The sequence below is a fragment of the Hyperoodon ampullatus genome, assembly GCF_949752795.1.
Source record: "Hyperoodon ampullatus genome assembly, chromosome: 11".
NCBI classification, from domain to species: Eukaryota; Metazoa; Chordata; class Mammalia; order Artiodactyla; family Ziphiidae; genus Hyperoodon; species Hyperoodon ampullatus.
In genome coordinates, this window is record NC_136924.1 from 33274169 (window position 1) to 33300449 (window position 26281).

The 26281-nt window shown below is 37.0% G+C and overlaps 1 protein-coding gene across 25 annotated transcripts in view; it reads right to left on the minus strand.

Moving 5' to 3' along the window:
• The window catches only part of RBFOX2 (RNA binding fox-1 homolog 2), a gene marked incomplete at its 5' end in the record, with an annotated part of 259263 nt that overhangs the window by 21297 nt on the left and 211685 nt on the right, over nt 1–26281 (minus strand). For 10 of the 25 annotated variants that reach the window (XM_079715802.1, XM_079715801.1, XM_079715797.1 and 7 more), the window contains 3 exons: nt 1886–1978; nt 10731–10784; nt 13949–14095. In XM_079715802.1, the coding sequence (XP_079571928.1) occupies nt 1886–1978; nt 10731–10784; nt 13949–14095 (294 nt within the window). The remainder of the gene's footprint in view (nt 1–1885; nt 1979–10730; nt 10785–13948; nt 14096–26281) is intronic. The other 15 variants (XM_079715779.1, XM_079715798.1, XM_079715789.1 and 12 more) reach the window with 5 other exon arrangements.

The following is a 26281-nucleotide window of genomic DNA, read 5'->3' on the forward strand; positions in this document are numbered from 1 at the left end:
TACAAAATATAGTATGTCTTATTTTGCTCTGGGAATTTATATTATGTTAAATTTGAATAGTGATAAATTTGTTACCAAAAAAAAAAAAAACCACATCAATTTTAGGTAGAATTGGAACCAAAAATGTTTTAATATGTCTTTCAGGATTTGTATAGTGATGATCTTCCTACGTGAGGAAAAGAGCTGGAAACTCCATTTACTCTAGTTTGACCCACCAAATCATATCAACATTTCACATTTAAAAGAAAGAATGGGATACAACAATGATGAGACTGAGAGCATGCAGTTAAAAAACACACACACACAAATAAAAGAAAGAAAAAAACAATCAATTTTGGAAAGACAGGAGAAAGTGAAGAGCGAGGCTCTCACAGACAAGGATTAGAATGGGGCAAGAGCTTCCACTAGCTGCTAAAGCAGAAAGCACCCAAGCACTTAAAGGAAAAATGGCCAGAACCAATCAGAAACCACCAGTCAGCAAAAGAGACCAATAGCTGCACAGAACAGAGAAGGGGTGGGGAAGGACTAGGGCAAAGGGTAGGAAGAGAGCTTGGGTAAGGAGAACAAAAAAGCGGGGGAAGAGAAGAGAGAAAGTCAGGAAGGCTGTCACGGGCAGGAGAGAGAGCTGTCAAGGGCAAAGAAAGAACAGTCATAGCTACAAACAGAGGTCTGGGAAAGAGGAAAAGGAGGAAAGGAAGTGGGGGGCAGGAAGTGCATTAATAAAACCAGCCAAACTGGAGTTCAGTAACTCTGAGTAAGATGTGCAAGGGGAAAAAATCACCATGACGTCAGTACTCAAACAGCTCAGACTGCTACAAAACAATGTGTACATCCAAAGTCCAGGCGGCATTACTCAATAGCATTGAAAATAAAAGGGGGAAAGGAAAAGGAAGAGGAGCAAGTCAAATCACATTTTGTAGTGTTAATGTGAGATGGCAGATGGACTTTTTCTTTCTTATTTGTTTGTAATAACATTTTAAAAAAGCTTCTTCTCTAGTGCTTTTGTTTCACTTACCGCCAACGGGCACCATCGCCAGCATTGTGTATAGTTACCATGGAAAGAGTGAGTCAAGTGAAGGGCCCTAAATGCTAAACCATTGGAAAGGGAGGGGGAAAAAAAAAGCAAAATATGCAGACATCTTACTCAAGATGGTGGCTTTTATATTTCATACTTTTAAAAACTGGGAAAGGGGAAAGGAGCCAGTTAACCTTCACTGCGTTATGAAAAGGGCTGGTGAGCACCAGGTGGCCGACTCACTCACAGTACTAGTACGTTCTACAGGCAGCCACCCAACCCTCTGTTGGAGGATTTTATCCAGTAACTTTTGAAATTCTAGATATTAAATATATTTAAAAACCACATTAGTTTTGGATTCTTTCCTCCCCGCCCCCAACCTCTATGATCTTCTATTCCTTACTTGTCACACGCATGTGGAGGCGAACTGGCCTCCCGAGAGAGAGGATATTGGCTGGCCCCTTGATTCATTATAGGACACATTTCTAAATTGGGTAGTTTTTAGACATTTTAAAAGTTAGTTTTATTTTGGCCTGATCAGAGGAATTCAGAGTCTCGCAAACTGAAGCAAAGGAAAAAAATCAAGAGAGTAGAAGGATGAACATTTTGGAGGAAAAAACTAAATGAAAAACAAATACACATACATTCGCACACAGGTAAATCAAAATTAAAACCCCAAAACAACCAAAAAATGGGAGGGGGGGAGAAGGATAGAGGTGTTACTTTTACGCATTTTAGTGCAAGGAGGTGAAGGACACAGAGACACAAAAACACAAACAAGACAGGGTTCCAAATGTGAAATAAGTGAGGCAATACATAAAAAGAGAAATAAAAATATAAACCAGAAATTGAATTATTGAAGACATGCACCTCGATTTTACGGCCCTCTACCACGGTGCCGTGTAATTTCTCCCTGGCCCTGTCTGCATCAGCACTATTCTCGAAAGTTACGAACCCGAATCCCTGCATGCAGCGGGAGAAGGGGGGAAAACATGCACATCGTTATATTGAAATACTGATCTCTTGGTAAATAGAAAAAAAAATATCACAGTATGAAACCGACATCAGCAACAACTCAGCAATACTCTCCCAAAGTCACATTTTTGGTCCATGCATATTTTGTAAAGGGAAATTAAATCCAATAAAAGAATAAAGAACTGTAGTAGTAGTGATGATAATAATAATAATAATAATAATGTAATTAACAACAATAATAACAATAATAAAATAAAACATGAAGCATGTGAGGCCAGACCAAAATTAAGGTATAGAGTTACTCGGGTCAAACTATTCAACTGAGAATCTGAACATTTTAAAAAATCCTACCTTTCTTATTTCATGCTGCTAACATACATATCCTTTTATATAATACTAAAACATAATTAAATCTATTATTCCCCAGTAACTTCTACATGAAACTTGATATTTAGGTGCAAACCTTGTAGAATGAGTTTGGAGGCGGTCTAATCGTTTTAGCCCCACTTTGCCTGTTGCTTGTAGCACCATCAACGTCTCTGGGAACGGTATAATTTAGGATATAGTGTTCACGTTTGATTCTGTGGGTACTGGGTGTGGAAGAGGGGAGCACTCACGTTTGTCTAAGCAAACGAAGATACCACTAAGCAGTGGTCAATTAGGACTTTTCTTCAATGTGAATTTTAAACAACCAGACTGACGCTCAAGAGTAAAAATATGTTCAGCTGAATTTCAGAAAATTGCTTACCCAACTTTGCCTAAATTTTGTTGAAGCCTACATCTGCTACTAAATGTATTCGTTCTTTCTATATGCAGAGAGAAAAAGGAATAGTCAAAAAGGCAATAGGAATGAGATCTATGTTAGTGACATCAGTTGCATACTATTTAATAGGAAAAGAATACCATAAAACAGCAATACAGTTGCTACTCTGAGTTAGGATTAATTTATTTGTCCATTGTAGATGCTGAAAAACAAACAAACAAACCATGGAGTTTTAATTTATTAAATAGAAAAAGCAGAAGACCCGGAGTTAACCCACTCTACTCCTTGGCTCACATTAAATCTGAAAAGACTGCCTGAGTCATTATTATTCTATCAATTTCAACACCAGCAGGATTTACTGTATACTATAGGACTATTTCACAAAGCATTATATCAGTTTCATTCTAGGTGCTCTGTCCTTATCTTTCCACTGTGCAACTATAAAATTTTCTCAAGCTATCTATATCTGTAGAGTGGTAACTTCTTAGAATTTTCTGAGACAGTCCTCATGTCTCAATAGCTTCACTGTCCCTCTAGCATATTTTGAATATTCCATTGTAGGATAACCTGAACACTTTACTTTCACTGAAGTTCTGCTTTGCTGCTTATTAATACCATGAGTACTCCTATATATACAAAACATATTTTTAACTGAGATGGTAAATAATGTGCATTGCTCAATAAGATTTTATAAAAGCAACTCCATCATTCTGAAGGATCTGATTTCTCAGCATTTAAATGACTACATGGTTGGGTGGCAATCCACAGAGGATTCCAGTGGATTATCTCTACCTTCAATTTGGATATCTAGAAGTGAAATGCTAAGCTGACAGAAATTTAAAAAAATATATGTAGCTTAGGACGGAATACTATGGGTAATTTTAATTCAAAATGTTCCTTAAAAATGTACATGTGTTGAAAATATCAATGGGAACGAACACATTTTCAGAATCAAATTTTGGTATCAACATGTTATAGCCACTTTGACAACTCAAGGTGTACAAGGGCAAGTTACTAATTAATTATTCCATTTGTCATCTACACTAGCATCTGATGAAGACAGGAAGCCAGCTCTCCGATCCTGGAGAATCCTCCAATAGGAAAGTTAAACCTTTTAAAAAAGGTTACAGATAGTGATGAGTTTTATATCACATTTTATAAGTTCTATAAGCTGTATTTCAACTGACTGTCACAGCCTCACACATTTTATGCTCTGGGTTAAATTAATAAATTATAAACTAGTGGTTGGACAGCAGATTATGTAGAGGCTAATATACAAGTTTTTAATTTTAGCATAATGACTACAGACACCCACATACTTGTGTGTCTTTTAAATGCACCCATGGGGTAGAAAGGATAAACCTGTTGGTTTCCTTTTGAAAGTAAAGACATTGAGCCAATCTGAGGTAAAGTATTCAAGCATCAACAAGGCCCAGAGCACCAACAAGGTCTTCTTCCTTCCACGAAGCTTTTTCCTACAGCTAATGGTGAGAAAATTAGAAATTAAGCTCTGAAACCAATATTCAGTATTCTATTTACTAAACTATATTAGTCCTACAATTCTTCTCATTTTCTCTTTCCAATTTAATTGCTAAATGTGTTCTATGACCCTTCTTTCTTTAATGTGTTGATGGACCATCTGTGACACAATGGCTGCGTGGTATCATACATGCTGGCATCTTACAGTCAGCATATGACAAAGTTTAACATTAAAGTCTGCTTGTGTAAGATTTTTTCAATATAACTTCAGTATTCTGGAAAAAAATTTCACTTTTAAATGCTTTAAAAGTGTTTTATAAGGAAAGGTGCTTAGAAACTAAAGGAAATGCTAATCAAGATACCAAAGACATAAAAATGAAGCAATCTTTGTAGGCATATTTACTAGCGTAAGAGGAGGCAGAAGGCCTTGTTGATACTTTGGGACTCCTGATAAGAAACACAGATGTAATAGGATTTCTTTCTTTCCTTCGAAGATAAATAGACCTTGTGTCAGGCAGAATAACAGCCCCCCCAAAGTTGTCCATGTCCCAATCCCCAGAACCTGTGAATATGTTACCTTACATGGCAAAAGGGATTTTGCAGATGTGATTAAATTAATGATCTTGCGATAGGGAGATTATCCTGGATTATCCAGATGAGCCCAATGTAATCGCAAAGGTGCTTAGAAGTGAAAGAGGGAAAGAGGAGAGTCAGAATTGGAGAGTGTAGCAGCCTGAGAAAGGCTGGGCTGGCTGTTGCTGGCTCTGAAGATGGAAGGGGGCTACAGGCCAAGGAATGTGGGCTGCCTCCCGAAGCTGGAAAAGGCATGCAATGGAGCATCCCTTAGAGCCACCTGAAGGAACACAGCCCTCCAACACTGTGATTTTAGCCTAGTGAGACCCACTTTGGACTTCTGACCTCCAGAACTGTAAGATAATAAATCTGTGTGGTATTAAGCCACCAAGTTTGTGATAATTTGTTCAGAAGCACTAGGAAATTAGTATATACCTCTCAGAATTAAGGTCCGTGATTAGGAAGGTGAGAAGCATAACCAGTATTTTTGGAGTATTGTCCTTAAATACTTTTCTCTTGAGTTGAAACTTCAAACAGGTGGTTTTCCATCAACTCCACTTCCTGCTTGCTTATCTGTCACATTTACAACTTGGTTTTAAGAATATTAACTCAAATAAGGCTTGAAAAAAATTTTAATGTACTGTTTCTTCAATAAAATTTAGCACTTTTGAAAATGTGCCAGAAATTGAGCCAAGGATATTCACAGACTTAAAAAGTTACTAATAGGAAAACTCTCTTCCACGAAATTATGTTTAATGTTCCCTTATTCTTGGAAATCTAATTCACATTAATTCTGGTCATTTGGATCTCTTGCTTTGAAAAAAATTTAATACAATTATGTCTAAACCTAACACAGTTTCCTTAGAAGAGCTTCAAAATGATCATACAAGGTATCAAAAAGGGAAACATAATAACAGTCTGAATAGCTACAAAGGCAGACCCTTAACAGTACATATTTCAGGTATGTAAGAAGATAAAGAAAACATAAACAAAAAGTAAACTTTCATTTTTAAATTTAAAAAAATGATGTTGCAACATCTGTCTATACCAGCACTATCCAATAAAAATATAGCATGAGCCACATATATAATTTCAAATTTTCTACTAGCTACATTAAAAAAGTAAAAACAAGTGAAATTAATTTCAATAATGTATTTTATTTAACCCAGTATATACGACATATTATAATTTCAACATGGCATCATTATGAAACCATTATGAGTGAGATGTTTAACATTCTTTTTTGAGCTAAGTCTTTGAAATTGGTGTCTATTTTACACTTAAAGCACATTTCAATTTAGAGATGTGCCACACTTCAAACGGTCCACATGGTCACTGCACTGGGCAATGAAGGTCTACACCTTTACACTCTTACCTAAGGTTCTCAGCTCCCAAAGTTCTTCTATGTTAACAATTTAAATACACCAGTGCGACATTCACAATTTACCAGCTATCTTAGTTGTCTTTTGGAAATTGAGGGATGCTGTGTTTATCAGGTACATGGTCATGGTTAAAACTTCTACAGAGTGTGACAAAAATTTTATTATCTGCCTTGACATCCATTTGTCATCAAGGGCACACAGGAGCCGAATAACTATCACCTTTTTAGTCTGGCCTCAGACTGCAGTAAAAAATAACAAGCAACAGGATGAGCATTGTAAAAATATTTTTAAATTTGTATAATCTTTGAATTTTTCCATCTCAGAAGAATGAGAAAGAAAATTTACCATGTAACTTTTAAGGGAGAAATCAAAACCAGAAGGTTCTCCTGGGTATGGCCAGAACACAGAAATTAAAAAATAAATAAAAGAAAAATAAAACTAAAACCCATAAAATGGTAGCAAAAGAAAATAAACTAAGACTTTTGGAAATACATGCACTGTTAATTCAGTTTTAAGAATAATGAAAAACATTTCATCTCAGCATTACCCATCAAATTTTCCTGAAAATCACAAAGGCCTACTCAGTGCAATTTCAAAGACAGTCTTTTGACTATATTTGGAAAGAAATAATTTCCCTTTGCATAAAATCAAAAGCCAGGGAAATAGGAGAGAAATTACAGCATATTTCTTGTGTCTGAGGAATGGGAATAGAGGTTTTATCTTCCCTAACTCCAGCCTAAACATAAGCTTAACCCAAACCCAGATTCCCATCATTCCAGAAATCCACCTGAGAGAAGTAATGCAAACACATTAACTAAAAATCTGCTAGAAATCTCAATAATTGTTGCTGTGCTCTATTCTGCAGTCCTTTAGAGGACTTAATAATTGACACTGTGTGAAGAAGAAGAGCTTCTATACATTCAATATTTATAAAACGTGTCCCTTCAAAAGTGACAACTATACTCAAAGTATGTTGACAAAACTTTATGGAAAATATAAATGTTAGAATCTGTGTATTTCTTTTTAAAACAAGCTTGATAATTATCACAAACAAAATGTTATGGGACTGGGTGATAGTGAACAGGATGGTGGAAGGTCTGAATTTCAATAGTGAAATAAACTTTTGAAAACAACAAGTGCTCAGTTACTAAAAGTGTCTAGCAGACAGTACAAGGTCAAGAGTATTGGTTGTTGAACTAGGTGACCACTGTTTAGTGTTCTGTTTAAGATTCTATGTGAGAAAAAAAGAAAAAAGGAAGGAAATACATGACAATATTGTGAATATTCCATTTAATGAACTATGTATGCTTTCCCCCCTACTTCTCATTAAATGTCATGTTTTTCTTTTATAATGGTTTTTAAAAGGGTGCTTTTTAAAAATTGTTACTCAAAGGATCTATAAGGAGAATGACAATATAATTTATTGTTCAAACTAGGATACTTTGAGGGAGAAAGGGGACATTATTAATTGCTAAGACAACAAGTATAAACTGGGACTATCCTGGATAAACCAGGATATATGGCCACTTTCCCTATACACTAACTTCTTATTGTTTGTATTACTACTTTGTCACGACTGGTGAAATCTGGAGAATCAATAATGCTATGCATATCTGTTTAATCATTTTCTAGATTCTATATGGGTACATTAGTTAACTTTTTGGAAGGGGTATCATTTTTCATCACATATCTTAATTAAACATTTTCAAAAGGATAGTCTGTCTTTGCTTCAGTTAATCACAGAAAACTAAATACAGCTGACTTTGTTTTTACAAAGGAGTAGGGACTAAAAAGAACATTTTCAAAAATCACATGAAATAATTTAAATAAATATGTATGTATGTATATGCATGTAAACGAAATAAATTCATTTCATGAAAACCAAATTCAGAATATGAAGGTCAAAGAAGAAAAGAGGAAAATAGTCAACAACAAAGAAACAACTACTTTCTGGAACACAGAAATTCTACTCTCCAGGCAAGGTGGAAAGGTAGACTACTAGCAGGCAGGGAAGGAATGGGCATGGCAGCAAGACAGTGTTCACTTATGTTTTTAAGGGGTATATTCTCAAACCCAGGGCCAACGATCTCATAAAAAATAAGACATGGTAAGAAAGAGTTGCTTTTTGTTTTGCAGTCACTTGGTTAAATACTGTTTTACATGTAAGTATTACTTATCTCTAAAAACTTGTCAGGTTTTCCATTATTGCTTCAGAAAAAATTCAATAAAGCTAATTTCTGTACAGAAAAGCACTCTGTTAAAAGACTGAGCAATTCTTAGCTAAACAATAGGACCATATAAGTCTCCTTTTCTCTGGCTCCTTTCAAGACATGTTGTAATTTTATAGTCAACCCCAGACACAAAAGTAATGAGAAACTAAACTTAATTTACAAAAAGAAAAGTACTCATTAATTTATCTCAGGTGGATCCCAGAAGATGCATCTAGGTTTTGACTCCAAAATAAATCTCTATTAATGAGCCCATTCCAGCTAAGAACTTTAGGTAGCAGTTAAGAAGGGCAAAGGATGAAGACAGGTTTTTGTATCAGTTCTAGAAGGCAGGTCCAAGGCAATTCTGAATTCTGTGCTTTGTTTTAAAAACATTTTCCAATTAGTACACAGTCTGTCTACCCTTCAGCAGCCCAAAGAAGAAAGGGCAGTGAGGACACAGCATCAAGCTGAGAGAGGCAGCGTATACTTTTCGATTCCCCAAAGAGAAAAGGAAGGCTTGTGTCATTTTAAAATGAAAATTACAGGGGAGGAGCAATTGAATCGGGTAAATTAAAAAATTTTTGGTAGTAGGCAAATCCTTGAAGTCAATGAAAGAAGCCTTAGAAAGATCAATTTCCTTTGCTTCACAAGAATTCAATCAAATTATTTTCTTGGTAAGGAGCAAAGTCCTCAATGCCTGATAGAATTTTATTGGGCTTCCGGTTGTTAGTCTAGCGAAGAATGTTTTAAGTGCAAACACTTAAAACCAAAAACATTTAAACTACTGGTTCAGATAAACAGTGTGGTCAATAATCTTCACGTATTTATTTCACATTCATGTGCTTCTCATCTCTAAACCATTGTCATTTTTCTACCTTGTATCTAAAAAGTTCACAAAAAAATAACAGCAAACTATACAACAAAAGAACAGAAATCCACTGTGAGGAAATTACAAGTATAAACAGTTTTACTGGTTACAGTTTGAATAGATTTCACTTTAAAAATACTTACCAAGTTAAGTGCTGGAGAAAGTTCTGTATAGGCATAATTAATCTTTTTTTGTTTTAACTGAAAACTGAAAGCTTAGAGTATAATTACCTCTTTAATAATTAACAAATAATTATTATAGTCAGAATTAAACACTTTTAGTGTTGATGCATTCTATAAAGGAAGGGAATAATAATCAGAAGCATTAGGAAAGCACAAACATTTGTATTAGTACAGATGGGGGCAGGAAGTATATATAACTGTGTAGATATGTTATTAGTTCCCAAAGTATGGTGAATTTGGAGTAGGAAATTAAGAGAGGTAAATATTAGCTTATTTATTTACTTTATTTAGCTTTTCTCAAATTACATTCTTAGAGATTTAATCATAGCCAAGGGCTATTTTCAAAGTTCAGTAGGGATGACCAAATGAAAATTAATTTCAAAAACTGGTCTAACCTAAAAATGCAAGTAGAACTGAACATAGCAAGGTAAATATTTACAAGCCTGCCCACAGCTGATTGTGTCTGTGGAGTGTATTCCATTTGTTGAGGAAGAAGAAAACTCTCAAATAAAACTTTCTGAAATTCAGTTCATCAAATATTTTTTCACAACACCATTATAAGACTTTACAATTCCTTCATTCCTAAAAGCACTGCTGCTTATTTTAGTGCATAAAAATTCTAAATCATACAGATTGGGAATTTAAAACAGTAAATTATTATGTTCATCCTCATGCAAAAAACCCCCAACTCACTGTATTTGTAATTGAAGTGACTCTCAGTCCTGAAGCTTGCCTATCTGGGTATAACTTAAAGGAGGAAATCCACAGTGAATACCTGAGTCACTACTCCCTGTTTTTAAGCTTTGTCAGAATTTACTGAACAAAGAGAACAAGTCAACTGAATAACTGAAATATTAAATTTGTTCTAAGTATGTCATTTTGAAGTTCGATTTTTTAAAGCTGAACTGTTCTGGTAGAATTCAGACTAGAATTCTCACAGAATTTCACTTTTTTCCAGTCTTCTCTCTCGTCCTTTACAATAAGAAGCTTAGGCCAAATTTAAATCTGAGAAAGGACTGACATCTCCTACAGCTTTTCTTCCTTATGGCCACACTCTCCCCTCAAACCTCTCTCGTTTCTACACCATCACTCTCCCAATTTAAGAAAGATTTAGGAAAAATTTGGCCACGCAGTGGCTTATGTTTAAAGGTAATCTAATCAAGCTACATCATTGGGATACTTTTTGCAGGCTTGAAAAACAGCTTAAGTTTTCTGACTATTTACTATTTTAAATAAAACAAAACTAAAAGAAACCAAGCACACAACACTGAAATGGAGCTTACCTTAGAGCCACGTTCATTAAAGATTATTTCTACATCTAGGATTTTGCCAAACTGCTGCAGAGACAAAAATGAAAACATTTAGTCATGTTCAGCTTTTTATCCATATACTTTACTTTCTTCTGAAAGAGGAAGAGGTGTTTTTTTTTCTTTAAACTACTTATTTAACATCCATGTTTCTATTTGTTGGTAGGTCCCAATATCAGTTGTTGATTTTTCCTCATCATTGAGCTGATAATTTTTCCTTTTTTAATTCACTCACTCATGCATTATTCACCTCTTTATAGTGGAAGCTGTTTTCAGAAGTTATTCACAGCGTCACCGTATTACATGCTTCTTCACATGGACAAGAACTGGGGGTTTTCCTAACTACATCTCTAACTTTTGAAATCGTAAGTAGAAAGATATACTATTGATGGCTGTTTTTCTTCCCTTTCTTGTTTTTTGGGCCACGCCTCCCACGGCATGCAGGATCTTGGGTCCCTGACCAGGGATCGAACCCATGCCCCCTGCAGTGGAAGCTCCGAGTCTTAACTATTGGACCAACAGGTAAGTCCTTCCTTTTTTTTTCTTTTTAATTAATAAAAGTAAACCACATTTACTGGACAAAAAATAGAAAATATAGATAAACAAAAAGGAAAAGGGAAAACAAAAAATGAAGATCATCTGCAATCCCAACATCTTAACATTTTGGTACACAGCCTTCCCAGCTTTTTCTTAGGCGCGCGCACGCGCGCGCGTGTGTGTTTACTTTTCTTAAACTTAATATACTATGAATAACTTTCCAAATCAATAAATATATATGTGTTTTCTCTATAGGCTACATGCTATTTTCCAGCATACCAAACATTCATGGACATTATGGATGATTCTATCGATATTTATTTGCCACTTCAATATTTCTGCAATAAACATCATCTAGAGTATTTAAAATAATAACTTTGTTTCGAAATTAGTTAAATATTTTAACATTTGGAAAATCAAACAAAGCTAAAAACACAACACTTAAATAACTCTATTGTTAGGTAGCTAAATAGCTCATTAGAGGGGCATACACATAACACAGTAATTATTTGGAGGAGAGGTATATATAAGGTGATAAAACTACCTGTTTTAATCAATACCTGAATGAAATGATTTGAGGGAATGTGCAGTAAATCTCCAATATCTTTTTGGCTCACATTTCCCTTTGAGAACTAGACTCACAGACCCAATTATCTATTTCACTTGGATTTCAAACTAGACTTTGGGAAATGTGAAGAAACTAAAAAATGAAAAGAGCAAAAGAGAGATCATGTTTTCTTATTGGGTTGAATCATTACTATCTTTATCAAAAAAACATGTATTAAGAGCCCAAGTTTTCTAGAGTAAGACTTCTGGACTTGATTCCAGTTTCACCATTTAATAGAAAATCAGAAAAATCAAGGGAAGAGGAAAATGTCTTATTTTAGGAAGGAGGGCATTTTATTTCTCTGTCTATCCAAAAAACTGAAATTTATATGGTATTTTAGAGTTTGTTTTCTTTTACATTTTCTAATTCATCTTTATAATAACCTTCCAGAGTAAGAACTGGTTAAGGAAAATGAGACTAAAAGAAGGTACTCATCAAGTTTGCAGAGGTAATAAAATGGAAATAAAATAGAACATGGAATCTCTGCTCTTTACCAATGCTACTGTCCTTCTAAATACTGATAGGTACTAACTACGTGGAAGACAGCAACCAGGTATCTCCTGCAATGAAAATTTTATTTTTTTTTTGCACTTAGTGTCTTATGAGAAGGGCATTATACATTTCAAGAAATCACTGACAACTGGTCTAGGGAGATCTTTAGTGGACACTATTTTTCTGCCTCAACAGAGAAAACACTTCTGACAGATGAGGATGAATTCCATTTTCACATACCTCCAGAGATTAAGGTTCCATATTATCTCTGATAATTCAGTAGAGAACCTAGTAACTCATACTTCCGGGAAGTTTCTTCTTAAACGTAACCTAAATTCTTTTTTCTTTTTAAATTTATTTATTATTTTTGGCTGCGTTGGGTCTTCGTTGCTACGTGTGGGCTTTCTCTAGTTGAGGCGAGCGGGGACTACTCTTTGCTGCGGTGCGCAGGCTTCTCATTGCAGTGGCTTCTCTTGTTGTGGAGCACGGGCTCCAGGCATGCGGGCTTCAGTAGTTGTGGCACGTGGGCTCAGTAGTTGTGGCTTGCGGGCTCCAGAGCACAGGCTCAGCAGCTGTGGCACACAGGCTCAGTTGCTCCACAGCATGTGGGATCTTTCCGGACCAGGGCTTGAACCCGTGTTCCCTGCATTGGCAGACGGACTCCCAACCACTGTGCCACCAGGGAAGTCCCTTAACCTAAATTCTTTATGTTGCCCTTTATATTTTCTGTTGCTCTCTTTTCTGTAGAGCTGGAGAATAGCTGGCTACCATTTCATGTTGAAAAGCTCTTCCAGTGCTTCAAAAATATCATTAAATCTCAACCCTGGCCTTGCCTTTGGTGTAGAAAACACATCCAGGAAGTTAGCTGTAAGTGACAGAACTCTGCTCCAGGGTCTTGTCACCATGAAGTGGCCACAACCGAGACTTAAAGAAGGGCATTTGCTTTTCTGACAAAGCACTAAGCTGTTATCCAAATAATTAAAACAAAAATCAATTATTTCTTACTCCTAGTTCAAGTTAAGTGTTTGATCAAATTAAAACAGGCAACAACACCTTAGCCCAAAAAAAGAATTAAGATTCTCAGTAGCCATTCATTTCTGAGTAACATAAATATTTGCTATTATACTTTGTTTTCATGACAGCGATTCTGGGAGGAAGTAAACAGCTGGAAGAACATGCCAGGCAGCAAACTAACCCCCTATACCTGATTTTAGATCACAGATATTATTTTACTTAATTCATAACCCTTTGAAAGGCAGGGATTACTGTCTTGTCCTGATTTCAGCGCTTGGGTTTTCTGAACGTCCTAAGAAACCCCTCAGTCCCAGGCAAACTGGGTTGTGGAGTCATCTTATGTATGTGAGAATTTGCAAAGATAATGTCTAGAATAGGCCAGGTGATGGGAAAGTTTCTAAAGGCTGATGAAAATAATGATTTACCTCAGGATCTTTCTCAACATACTTGTAATTTTATCCTAAAGTAGTAATGACTAATAATACATCTGCTGAGTTAAATTATATTTTCATTGTAAAACCATAAAAGGACTTCAGAGACTTACCCCAAACATCTGCCGGAGGTCAGGATCCCGGAAGCGGAAAGGAATATTAGAGACGTGCAGGCGTTTAGGGGTAGATTTACTCTCTGAATTTTCACTACTTTGCGTCTGTGACTGCTGGCCTTCTGTCTGTGCGCCCCCTTCTGTCTGCTAAGCAAAGAAATAAACAACATTAAGGGAAAAATAAATACAATTATTTCACAAGAATTACATAAAATAATTGAAGTCCTCCCCCACCCCAATCATTCTCAAACAGTGTGTCTTTAAGCAAAAATTACAGCTGTCCTTTCAAAGAGAAAAAAAACAAAGATGTTATCTGTGTTCAAAATGCTATAGTTTACCAAAAAATTTAGGTCTTTTGCATATTTATAGTACATTAGTAAAGTGGGAGATACTAGAAACACTAAGTGACTTGCTCAAGATCACATGGAGAGGAACTTCCCTGGTGGTCCAGTGGTAAAGAATCCACCTTACAATGCAGCGGACGAGGGTTCGATCCCTGGTCAGGGAACTAAGATCCCACATACCATGGGGCAACTAAGCCCGTGGGCCACAACTACTGAGCTCACGCACTATAGCCCATGTGCCACAAACTACAGAGCCCATGCGCTCTGGAGCCCAAGGGCCACAACTACAGAGCCCTTGTGGCCTGGAGCCTATGTGCCACAACTAGAGAGGAGAAAACCCGCACACCACAACTAGAGAGAAGCCCATGCACAGCAATGAAGAGCCTGCGTGCCGCAACTAAGACCTGATGCAGCCAAAAAAAAAAAATAATAAAAAATAAATAAAAAAGATCACATGGAGATACATTAGGAAAACAAGATATAAAAATAGTACATTGGGACTTCCCTGGTGGCACAGTGATTAAGAATTCACCTGTCAATGCAGGGGACACGGGTTCGAGCCCTGGTCCGGGAAGACCCCACATGCCACGGAGCAACTAAGCCCGTGCGCCACAACTACTGAGCCTGCACTCTAGAGCCTGTGAGCCACAACTACTGAGCCTGCGTGCCACAACTACTGAAGCCCGCGTGCCTAGGGCCCGTGCTCCACCACCGCAATGAGAAGCCCACGCACTGCAACGAAGAGTCGTCCCCGCTCACCGCAACTAGAGAAAGCCTGCGTGCAGCACCAAAGATCCAACACAGCCATAAATAAATAAACAAACAAACAAATAAATAAAAGAATAATAAATGTAAAAAATAAAAATAGTACTTTGTTCTTAGATTCTTATAGAAGTTTTTTTTTTTTTGCGGTACGCGGGCCTCTCACTGTTGTGGCCTCTCGGAGCACAGGCTCCAGATGCACAGGCTCCGGACGCGCAGGCTCAGTGGCCATGGCTCACGGGCCCAACCGCTCAGTGGCATGTGGGATCTTCCCTGACCGGGGCACAAACCCGTGTCCCCTGCATTGGCAGGCGGACTCTCAACCACTGCACCACCAGGGAAGCCCGAAGTTCCTATTTTTGAGATCTTTCCATTTTGAAAATAAAGAGTCTATGGTATAATAGTTGTGGAGATACCAGTATTTCTGGTCCATCATTTCAGGAAATAAGGAAATATTTTTATATTTCATTCCCTCTATTAGTTCCAGGGTTTATGACTACTGGGTTACCAAAGTACTGTAATATTATTTATGAAGAGGAGACACCTAGTGACAAAGGGCCCTTTGCTCAAAAACTGAAGAAGCTTCTTACTCTGAAACCAATCTGTACTCTCCTCCCTAATTTATGCGATTCCTGCTACTTCAGCAGAGGGAACCTACCCTTCTGTAGCCCAGAGCAAAGTTACATTTAGAAAAATCTGTTGGGAAAGGCTTGAAGGGACCCTGCCTAATCTACTACATACCCATAAATGCTAGATTTGTATATATCCATAGTGAAAGAATATGGGTGAGTGTGGGTGTGCATTTTTAATCATGAATCTCTTTTGCAATGTCCTAGGCATGCGTTAATTTAATTCTTTTTCAGTAAGTCCTCAAAAAATTGCTATGTTGAGAAATACTTAACAGGTGTGATACATTCTAGGCATTCAAAAAACATTTACTTTGAAGTATTAATTTGACAATTAAAGAACCTTATGTTTTTACTATTCCCTGTGAAGCACATGCCAAACTGGATGGCTCACTGAGATGATTAAACCAACACACTTTTAAAACACGAGTGGAACTTGCTGTTCTTATTATCTCAATTGAATGAGAACTGAGTCCCTCTAGCAGATTCTGGGTGACACAGAATGGATCCCCCTACTCTGACCCAGAGTTCAGCTAAAAGAAACTGAACCAGAGATACCTCTGGCTTAGAGATGTTTGAACCATGTTGAAATGAAGTTTGAGACTTTAACATATAAAGGATAAACAGGAATGAACTCCAAATGTATACCAGCTTTTCAAGTGTCAATCTAAGGGATGGCCGCTTTCATCTCCTTCCATTCAGACCTCGCAGATGGCCTAGCTGTGCAATTATTCACATGGTACAAAAATAGCAGGAAAGGAAAGAGCTACAAAGCCATGTTCTGCGAAAGTGTAAGGTTTTCAATCCTCAATCTGGGCACAATGCAGACTAAACAAAACACATTCCATTCAAAGATAAAACTAAGTTACTAAAAAGCAGCAACATGGACACCAAAGCAACGAGCACAAGCATCAATTACAACTGATGCTCATTCGAGCACCTTCCAACTTGCCTCTCACATCTCACAGCTGGATCACATAAAATTCTTTCTTCAATCAAACTTTAAAACCACCAGATCTGATCTGAAGGATGACAGTGTTATCACTCAGAGAAAATCTAAAAAGACCGATTCTAGCTCCAAACCATAGTTTTATATATAGCTTATATATGTAGACTATGTAGTCTGTAAAAGGGTATGTGAGGTGGCAGGATAAATGAAAACTAACCATTACTTCAAAGTATGTTGCCTGAGGTACTTAATTTCTGTTCTTGAAAATATTATTTTACAGTCCAGAAGACACAATTGATGAAGAAGAAGCCAGACTGGTTAATTTTCCAGCCTTGTGGTGAACACCTACATTATTTAAGAGTATGAAATCTTTAATTCTCCGGAGACTTAGCAAGTAGAAAAAGTGAACCATTATTTCCAAAATTCTTAAGCCTTCTGATTTTAAATACATTTATAAATTGAAGTTTAACATACATAGCTAACAAATGCATAAATCATAAGAATACAGCTGCATGAATTTTCACAAAGAAAATACTCACATAACCATCAAATTAGATTAAGCCACAGAACTCCAGCAGCACCTGTGGGCCCCACTCCAGTTTCTACTCCCCTGCCAAAGGATCACCACCATCCTGACTTCTAACTCCATAGATTAGTTCTATCATTTTTGAACTTAAAAAAAAAAAAAAGGAATCATACAGTATGTACTTTTTTGTGTCTGGCTTCTTTTACACATCATAATAACACACACACTGTTGTACGTTTTATAACCATACAGAATTTATTTGAGCTGCTTCCAGTTTTTGGCTATTAAGGATAATGTTCCTATAAATATTGTTACACATCTTTGGGTACACAGGAGCAGGCATTTCTGTTGGGTGAATAGACATCTAGGATTGGATTTGTTGGATCAAGGATATGTCTAAGTTCAGCCTTCAAAGATACTATCAGTTTTGCAAAGTGGCTGTACTAACTTACACTCCATCAGCAGTGAGTGTAAGTTCCAGCTGCTTTTAGTATCGTCATTTTCATTTTAACTATTCGGGTGGGAGGTAGTGGCATCCTATCATGGCTTTAACTTGCTTTCCTCTCTTTCAACCTCAGACTCTTTCTTCTCTCCACTTCTTTTTTTGAATTTTGTTGAAAAATGGGAATTCTCTGTAAAACAGCAACTATTACTTTTTAAAAAAATTTTTATTGGAATATAGTTGCTTTAGAATGTTGTGTTAGTTTACACTGTACAGGAAAGTGAATCAGCTACATGTATATATATATATATATATATATATATATATATATATATATATATCCCCTCTTTTTTGGATTTCCTTCCCATTTAGGTCACCACGGAGCATTGAGTAGAGTGCATACACTCTTGAGTGCATACTTACCTACGCCTTTCAATAATAAATAATACTTAAATAGTGTTAACTGTTTGTCACACGCTGGCCTAAGTATTTTACATATGTTAATTTTGATTCTTTCAACAACCCTAACAGTAGCTTTTGCTTTTTTGTTTTTTTTTTTTAAAGACACAGAATGGATTACCTCTTTTTGACCTTCTGTTCAGCTAAAAGAATCTGATTCAGAGATACTTTTGGCTCAGAGATGTTAGCAACCATCTGAGGAGTCTGAGGAGTAGAAAGACTGCCTAAGTAATGGAGCAGGGATTTGAAGACAGGGAGCCTGGCTCCAGAGTACATGTTCTTAAGCTCTATATTAGAATGTACTTTACATGTATTATTTTCTTCAATCCTCACAGTAATCTATGAGACAGGTACTATTATTATCCTCCAATTGACAAAGGCAGAAACTAAGGCATGGAGAGGTTAAGTTCATTGCCCAAGGTCACATATTAGGTGGCAGAGTAGGAATTAAAGACCAGGTGGCCGGCCCAATTTCATATGCTAAACTACCCCCTTCCTAGCACTGCACTCATGCTCTCTTCTTTTTATCTCATTAGAATGAAGAACACGTGTGGATCCCATGCTCCACTTTCTCAGGACCCCCACCTGAAGGTGGAGGTAGGCATGGGGTAAGGGGCAGGGAAAGCTATACAAGAGGTGACATATATTCTATGCCTTGAGGGAACAGGAGCAGGTCAGGCCATGAAGGGGAGGAAAAGGAGAGGAAAGAAAACCAGCAAAGGCACACTGACATTTATGAAGTAAACAAAGCCAGAGAACTACTAAACTGATATTCAAAGGGGCTGAAAAGCAGATCTCTGTACATAGTGGAAATAGGAATAGGGAATATACATTGGATGAAGTTAAATGAGATCCTATTTCCCATCTGTCATTCGCAACTTTAAGTTTACCTCACTATAGATTACTAATCACTGAAACACACAAATCAGAGAGCAGAAGTAAATAGAAGTTTTTAAGGCTGTATCTTTGTGAAAAGTGGACAGTTAAACTGTTCTGAGAAAAATCTCAGTCAATACAGTGCTGGTTTGCTTTATTTTCTATTGTTAACTGCTGAGGAACTTTACTGACTATATAAATAATCTCCCAAGGTTCTGTGTTTTTCCCTTCTGTGGTCATTTTCTGTTCTACCTGATTCACTGGGCAGGGGATGAAACAGAAGAGGCTGGAGTCTGTGGGCTGTTTACAGTGAGGACTAGCAGTGGTCCTGCTCAATGCAATCATGTGACTAAAGCCTATACATCCACTCTTCAGACATCCTGGCCTCCCCAGTGAGGGCTACTTCATTGAGGTGAAACCCAGGGCACTTGATACTGAAGAGCAAATCAGATTTGTAAGTCTCAAAACCTCATTCTAGAAGTGAGGACTAAAAAAAAAAATTTTTTAAGTGACCTTTAAAAATTCTTGTAACTGGAAAATGGATTTAGTTTTCTGACTCCCCTACGAAACAATGGAAATATCTTAACTATTTATACATTGTAAACAAATGTTCTGTTATGGTCTGAAAAAGAACCCTGGGCAATACAAGATGAAGTATTACTTTCTAAGTCTCTATCATAATAAGACTTAGTACATAATCTGAGATACTAAGGAATCTCTTGATTAATTCAGGAATAATATTTTGATTTATGGATTATCCATTTTCTCCAATATTTATTTTTCCTCTTGTTGTCTGTGAGTGTCTTCATTTCTTATTTTCACCTCTGTGAGGCTGAAGGGGAAGAAAAGGAAAAGAGGAAATTAAATTTAGCTAAGTTTTCTTGAGAATCTGATTTATGTCTGAAAACATCTACCCTCCCATTTTAATGACAGTTTGACTGGGTATAGAATTCTAGGTTGGAAAAAAAGAAAAATCCTTCAGAATTCTAAAGGTAACTCTCAACTGCAGCCTAGCTTCCAGTGTTGTTGAGAAATCTGAAGGCATTATGACTCCTGTCTCCTTGTATGTGACTTTTCCCCCACTCGCTCTGGTTTGTAGATTATCCAAATATGTCCAGTACTCTAAACTTTCACAGTGACAGGCTTTAATGTGGGTTTGTTTTATACTGTTCTATTTTTCTGAGAATTCTGTGGTCTCTTTTAAGCTGGAAATTAATATCCTTCAGTCCTGGGACCTTTTTTGAATTATTTTGCTGATGACTCCTACCCTACACATTTTGTCTTTCTCTCTTCCTGAAACTTGTATTATTAGATATTGGATCTTCTGAACTGATCCTCTAACTTTCTTATCTCTTGTATTTTCTATCTCTCTGTTTTTTGGCTCTGTTTTCTGGGATATAAGTCCTTAATCCCTTATCTGAAAACTTTGGGACCAAATGTATATTAGAATTCAGAATTTTTAGGATTTTTAGAAAGGCAGTAACGGTGTAAACCCGTATGTAACACTTATCAATGAGATGTGGAGCAGTAATATTTCTGTAGCAAAATATATGCATATTCACATAAATGTGATAAAGACTATACATATGTTGTGAGTTTTGCTGCAAACTTATGAAAAAATTATTGACTTTCAGAATTTTACAGATTTTGGAATTGTGGATAAGAGACTGGAGACCTCTTTTTCTTCCATCTCATCTTTCAACCTTCCAATGAAGTTTTTTCATTTTGTTGACATGTTTTTAATTTCAAGGGCTCATTTGTCTTCTCTGAACCCCCCATTCCCCTCACCTTTTAAACTAGCAATTCAGGGACTTCCCTGGTGGCACAGTGGTTAAGAATCCGCCTGCCAGTGCAGGGGACACAGGTTCGATCCCTGGTCCAGGAAGATCCCACATGCCGCGGAGCAAATAAACCTGTGTGCCACAACTACTGAGCCTGCGCTCTAGAGCCCGCGAGCCACAACTACTGAGCCCACGTGCCACAACTACTGAAGCCCGCACATCTAGAACCTGTGCTCTGCAACAAGAGATGCCACCGCAATGAGAAGCCTGCACACCGCAAGGAAGAGTAGCCCCCGCTCACCACAACTAGAGAAAGCCCACGCGCAGCAATGAAGACCCAACACAACCAAAAATAAAACAAACAAACAAACAAACAAACAAAAACTAGCATTTCGGGCTTCCCTGGTGGCGCAGTGGTTGGGAGTCCGCCTGCAGATGCAGGGGACGCGGGTTCGTGCCCCGGTCCGGGAAGATCCCACATGCCACGGAGCGGCTGGGCCCGTGAGCCATGGCCGCTGAGCCTGCGCGTCCGGAGCCTGTGCTCCGCAACGGGAGAGGCCACAACAGTGAGAGGCCCGCATACCGAAAAAAAAAAAAAAAAAAACTAGCATTTCATTCTTGTTTAGTGGATGCAATACCTTCTCTTATCTCTCTGAGGATATAAATTATTGTTTTGGTAATTTCTGAGGAGAAAGGGGTTCCTTTTCTTCCAAATTTCTCTTTTTGTTTGTTAGTTTTTATTCTCTACTTTCCATGTTGTAGGTTTTCCCCAGGTATCTAGTAATCCTTGGTTGTCTTGTTCATAATTAAGAATTGAGGTGGGGAAAGTAGCTAAAAACTGACTGCAAGTTCTGAGTGGGTGGGATAGAGGGGCTTGATGACTTTGTGATTCATTCTAGGTTCAGTTAGGTAAGCAATTTCTTGGGGAACCCCCTGACTCATGCATCTTTAAGTCCTTCCTCTTGAGTTAGGTTATCCAGAGAAGAGTTTGCCAAATCTAACTGGAGCAGTGTTTCTGAGAGAACTGTTTTTTAAAAAATTTTTATTTTTTGGTTATATTATTACTTTTATTATTTTTGCCATGCAGCATGTGGGATCTTAGTTCCCTGACCAGGGATAGAATCCATGCCCCCTGCAGTGTAAGGGCGGAGTCTTAACCACTGGACCACCAGGGAAGTCCCTGGAGTCATGTTTCTGAAATTTAAATTTTTGTGGTATAAACTGAATCATTTCTCAGCTTTCTCCCACTACTGGCTTAGGGATAAACTCATTTGGGTCTAAGTTAGTTACTAATTGGCCATCTGCTTTCTAGCTTCCAAAATGATTAATTCTCCTGTTCTTATTTTTTATATTCCTAAAAACACACAGACACAACCACCATTTACTGTACTTTTAGAGGAAGCAAAATTAGATGGATGTATTCAAAAGTAACCTGAAACAAGTGTTTAATAAAATCTTGTAATACTATATGCACATATTTTAATGAAGGCAGCAAAATAGGTCAACACAGGCCTATATTTGTTTTGAGCTGACTTGTATAAAATATTTTGGGAAACAAGGCTTGCTTTCAATAATAACCTTAGTGTCTCAAGAAGGAAGAGCCTGCATTATAGCCCTTCTCCAACACATACATGAAAGGTTGAGGTAGAACAAGCAGAGACCTCAGAAATGAGACATGCTAATCATCTTACAGCAGATCTATAAATACAAGATTTTTTCCTTTCTCTGTTCTTCAGAGCCTAGAACTACTTCGGATATAAGCTGAGGATGATTAAAATATTTTGGGATAAGGAGACATGACAACTAAGTGCAATGTGGGATCCTGGATTGGATTCAGAACAGAAAACTGGTGACTGAATAAGGTCTATATTTTACTTAATAATACTGTACCAACACTTCTTATTGCCGGGTTCTGAAAATTGTACTATACCTAGGTAAGATATTCACATCTGAAGTTAGGTAAAGAACATGGAGAAACTTTCTGTACTCCTTTTGCAACTTTACTGTAAGTCTAAAACTATTTCAAAACAAAGAGTTTTAAAAAAAGAAAAAAGAATTTTGGGATGTTAGATTCTAAGCCCTAAAGAATATTAGAACACAGAATGTTTAGTTGGTTTAAGACTATATACAGGCACAATTGTAGACAAATACTTCTGTTCATATTCAATATGTGGGTCAGACCATATATAAAAGTCAAAATGGGCTGAAAAGCCCATCTGTTTCAAACTGTTGGCATGGTGAAGAAAAAAAAAAACACTTAATCTAATAGTACTATTATCTATTCCCAAATTAAAAATAGTTTAATTTGTAAATCTTTTTTACTTGCAAATGGCCAGTCACAAAGTTTCATCTCCTGTAGCATTTTTCCTTAAGAGCTCATCGTTTTACGAACAAAAATATAAATGATTCCTAGTTGGGTTCAATTTCTTTTGGATAGGGGATTGGCCTTCAGTCAAGGTGTAAGTGAATCCTCCTCATAGGATGAATTAGATATTCTCACGATTTTATAAAATCAGTCACATATAGTGCAAGGGACATGGTTGTAAAAGCTGCAAAGTTTAAGACCAAACTTATCAAAGATAATAGATATTTCTATTAATTGCTAAAAGTAGGGTTGCCACATGAACTGCCACACAATTCATATAGATTTGAAATTAAGCAATTATTAACAGAGTTCTTATTTGGGAAGATTCATATTGGTTTTCTTAAAGGGATCACATTAGACTCAAGATGAAGTTGCTCATGCAAATCCCCATGTCAGCAAACCAAAACTTAAGTATCTATGCTCTGCTCTCCCAGAAAAGAAAGGTCTAGGTCAACCAATTAAGTTGTCTACTCAGCAGAAGTTACCTGACCCAAGACTCCAAGGCTCCAAGATTTTCCTTTGCTCCATATAAGGAAATGCTTTAACCAATCAGCAAATGCCCAGTATAACCTCCTTGTTCCTGTTCCCTCTGCCTATAAAATCTCATCCTGTACAGCTTTTCATAGCTTCTTTCTTCCTTCCTTCCAATTGAAGTTTAGTTGATGTACAATATTGGGTTACTTTCTGGTACACAGCAAAGTGATTCAGTTATATATATATATATATATATATATATATATATTATATATATATATATATATATATATACACACACACACACACACATACTGTTGTCTATCTATTTTATATATAGTAGTTTGTATCTTCTAATCCGAACTCCTAATTTATCCCCTCCCTTTTCCCCTTTGATAACCATAAATTTGTTTTCTATGTCTGAGTCTGTTTCTGTTTTGTAAATAAGTTCATCTGTATCATATTTGAGATTCCACATATAAGTGATATATGATATTTGTCTTTCTCTTTCTGACTTACTTCACTTAGTATGATAATCTCTAAGTCCATCCATGTTGCTGCAAATGGCATTATTTCATTCTTTTTTTATAGCTGAGTAGTATTCCGTTGTATACATGTGCCACATCTTCTTTATCCATTCATCTGTTGATGGACATTTAGGTTGCTTCCATGTCTTGGCTATTGTAAATAGCACTGCTATGAACATTGGGGTGCTGTGAACATTGAATTACAGTTTTCTCCAGACATATGCCCAGGAGTGGGACAGCTGGATCATATGGCAACTCTATTTTTAGTTTCTTAAGGAGCCTCCATAGTGCTATCCATAGTGACTGCACTGATGTACATTCCCACCAACAATGTAGGAGGTCCCCCTTTTTCCACACCCTCTCCAGCATTTATTATTTGTAGACTTTTTAATGATGGCCATTTTGACTGGTGTGAGGTGATACCTCATTGTCTTTAAAAAAAAAAAAATTTATCTTATTTTCATGGCTGCATCGGGTTTTAGTTGTGGCACGTGGGATCTCCATTGCGGCACATGGGATCTTTCGTTGCAGAGTGCAGGCTCTTCGTTGTGGTGAGCGGGCTTCTTATAGTTGTGCCGTGCGCGTTTTCTCTTCTCTAGTTGTGGTACGTGGGCTCCAGAGTGCGTGTGCTCTGTAGTTTGCGGCACGCAGGCTCTCTAGTTGAGGCACTCGAGTTCAGTAGTTGTGGCACGTGGGATTAGTTGCCCCGCAGCATGTAGGAGTTTAGTTCCCTGATCAGGGAATCGAACCCATGTCCCCTGCACTGGAAGGCAGACTCTTTACCACTGGACCACCAGGGAAGTCCCCTCATTGTTGTTTTGATTTGCATTTCTCTAATAATTATCGAAGTTGAGCATCTTTTCATGTGCCTATTGACCATCTGTATGTCTTCTTTGGTGAAACGCCTATTTAGGTCTTCTGCCCATTTTTTGATTGGGTTGTTTTTTTTTGCTGTTGAGTTGTATGAGCTGTTTGTATATTTTGGAAATTAAACCCTTGTCAGTTGCATTGCTGCAAATATTCTCTCCCAGTCCACAGTCTGTCTTTTCATTTTGTTTGTGGTTTCCTTTGCTGTATAAAAACTTGTAAGTTTGATTAGGTCCCATTTGTTTACATTTGCTTTTATTTCTATTGCCTTGGGAGACTGACCTAAGAAAACATTACTATGATTTGTGTCAGAGAATGTTTTGCCTATGTTCTCTTTTAGGAGTTTTATGATGTTATGTCTTATATTTAAGTCTTTAAGCCATTTTAAGTTTACTTTTGTGTAGGGTGTGAGGGAGTGTTCCATCTTCACTGATTTACATGTGGCTGTCCAGCTTTCCCAGCACCACTTGCTGAAGAGACTGTCTTTTCTCCATTGTATGTTTTTGTCTCCTTTGTTGAAGAGTAATTGACAGTAGGTGTGTGGATTTATTTTGGGCTCTCTGCTCTGTGCCATTGATCCATATATGTCTGCTTTTGTGCCAATACCAGACTGTTTTGATTACTGTAGCTTTGTAGTATTGTCTGAATTCTGAGAGGGTTATGCCTCCAGCTTTGTTCTTTTTCCTCACGATTGCTTTGGCAATTCTGGTTTTTTTATGGTTCCATACAAATTTTAGGACTACTTGTTCTAGTTTTGTGAAAAATGTCATGAGTAATTTGATAGGGATTGTATTAAATCTGTAGATTGCTTTGGGTAGTATGGTCATTTTAATAATATTAATTCTTCCAATCCAAGAGCACGGGATATCTTTCCATTTCTTTGAATCATCTTCAATTTCCTTTATTAACGTTTTATAGTTTTCAGCATATTCTTTCACTACCTTGTCAGGTTTATTCCTAAGTATTTTATTTTATTTTTTGATGTGATTTTAAAGGGATTGTTTTTTTACTTTCCCCTTCTGATATTTCATTGTTACTGTAAAGAAAGAAATGCAATGTTAATCTTGTATCCTGCTACCTTGCTGAATTGGTTTATCAGGTCTAATAGTTTCTGTGTGGAGTCTTTAGGGTTTTCTATATCATGTCATCTGCATATAATGACAATTTTACTCAGAGCTCCTTTCTATGTGCTAGACTGGATGCCACCGAATTCATGAATCACTGAATAAAGCCAATAAGAGCTTTTAAATTTACTCAGTTGAATTTTGTTAACAGTTTAAAATCTGCAGTTTAAAAGTGAAGTGTCATTAATTTTTCTATATCACACTATTTCCA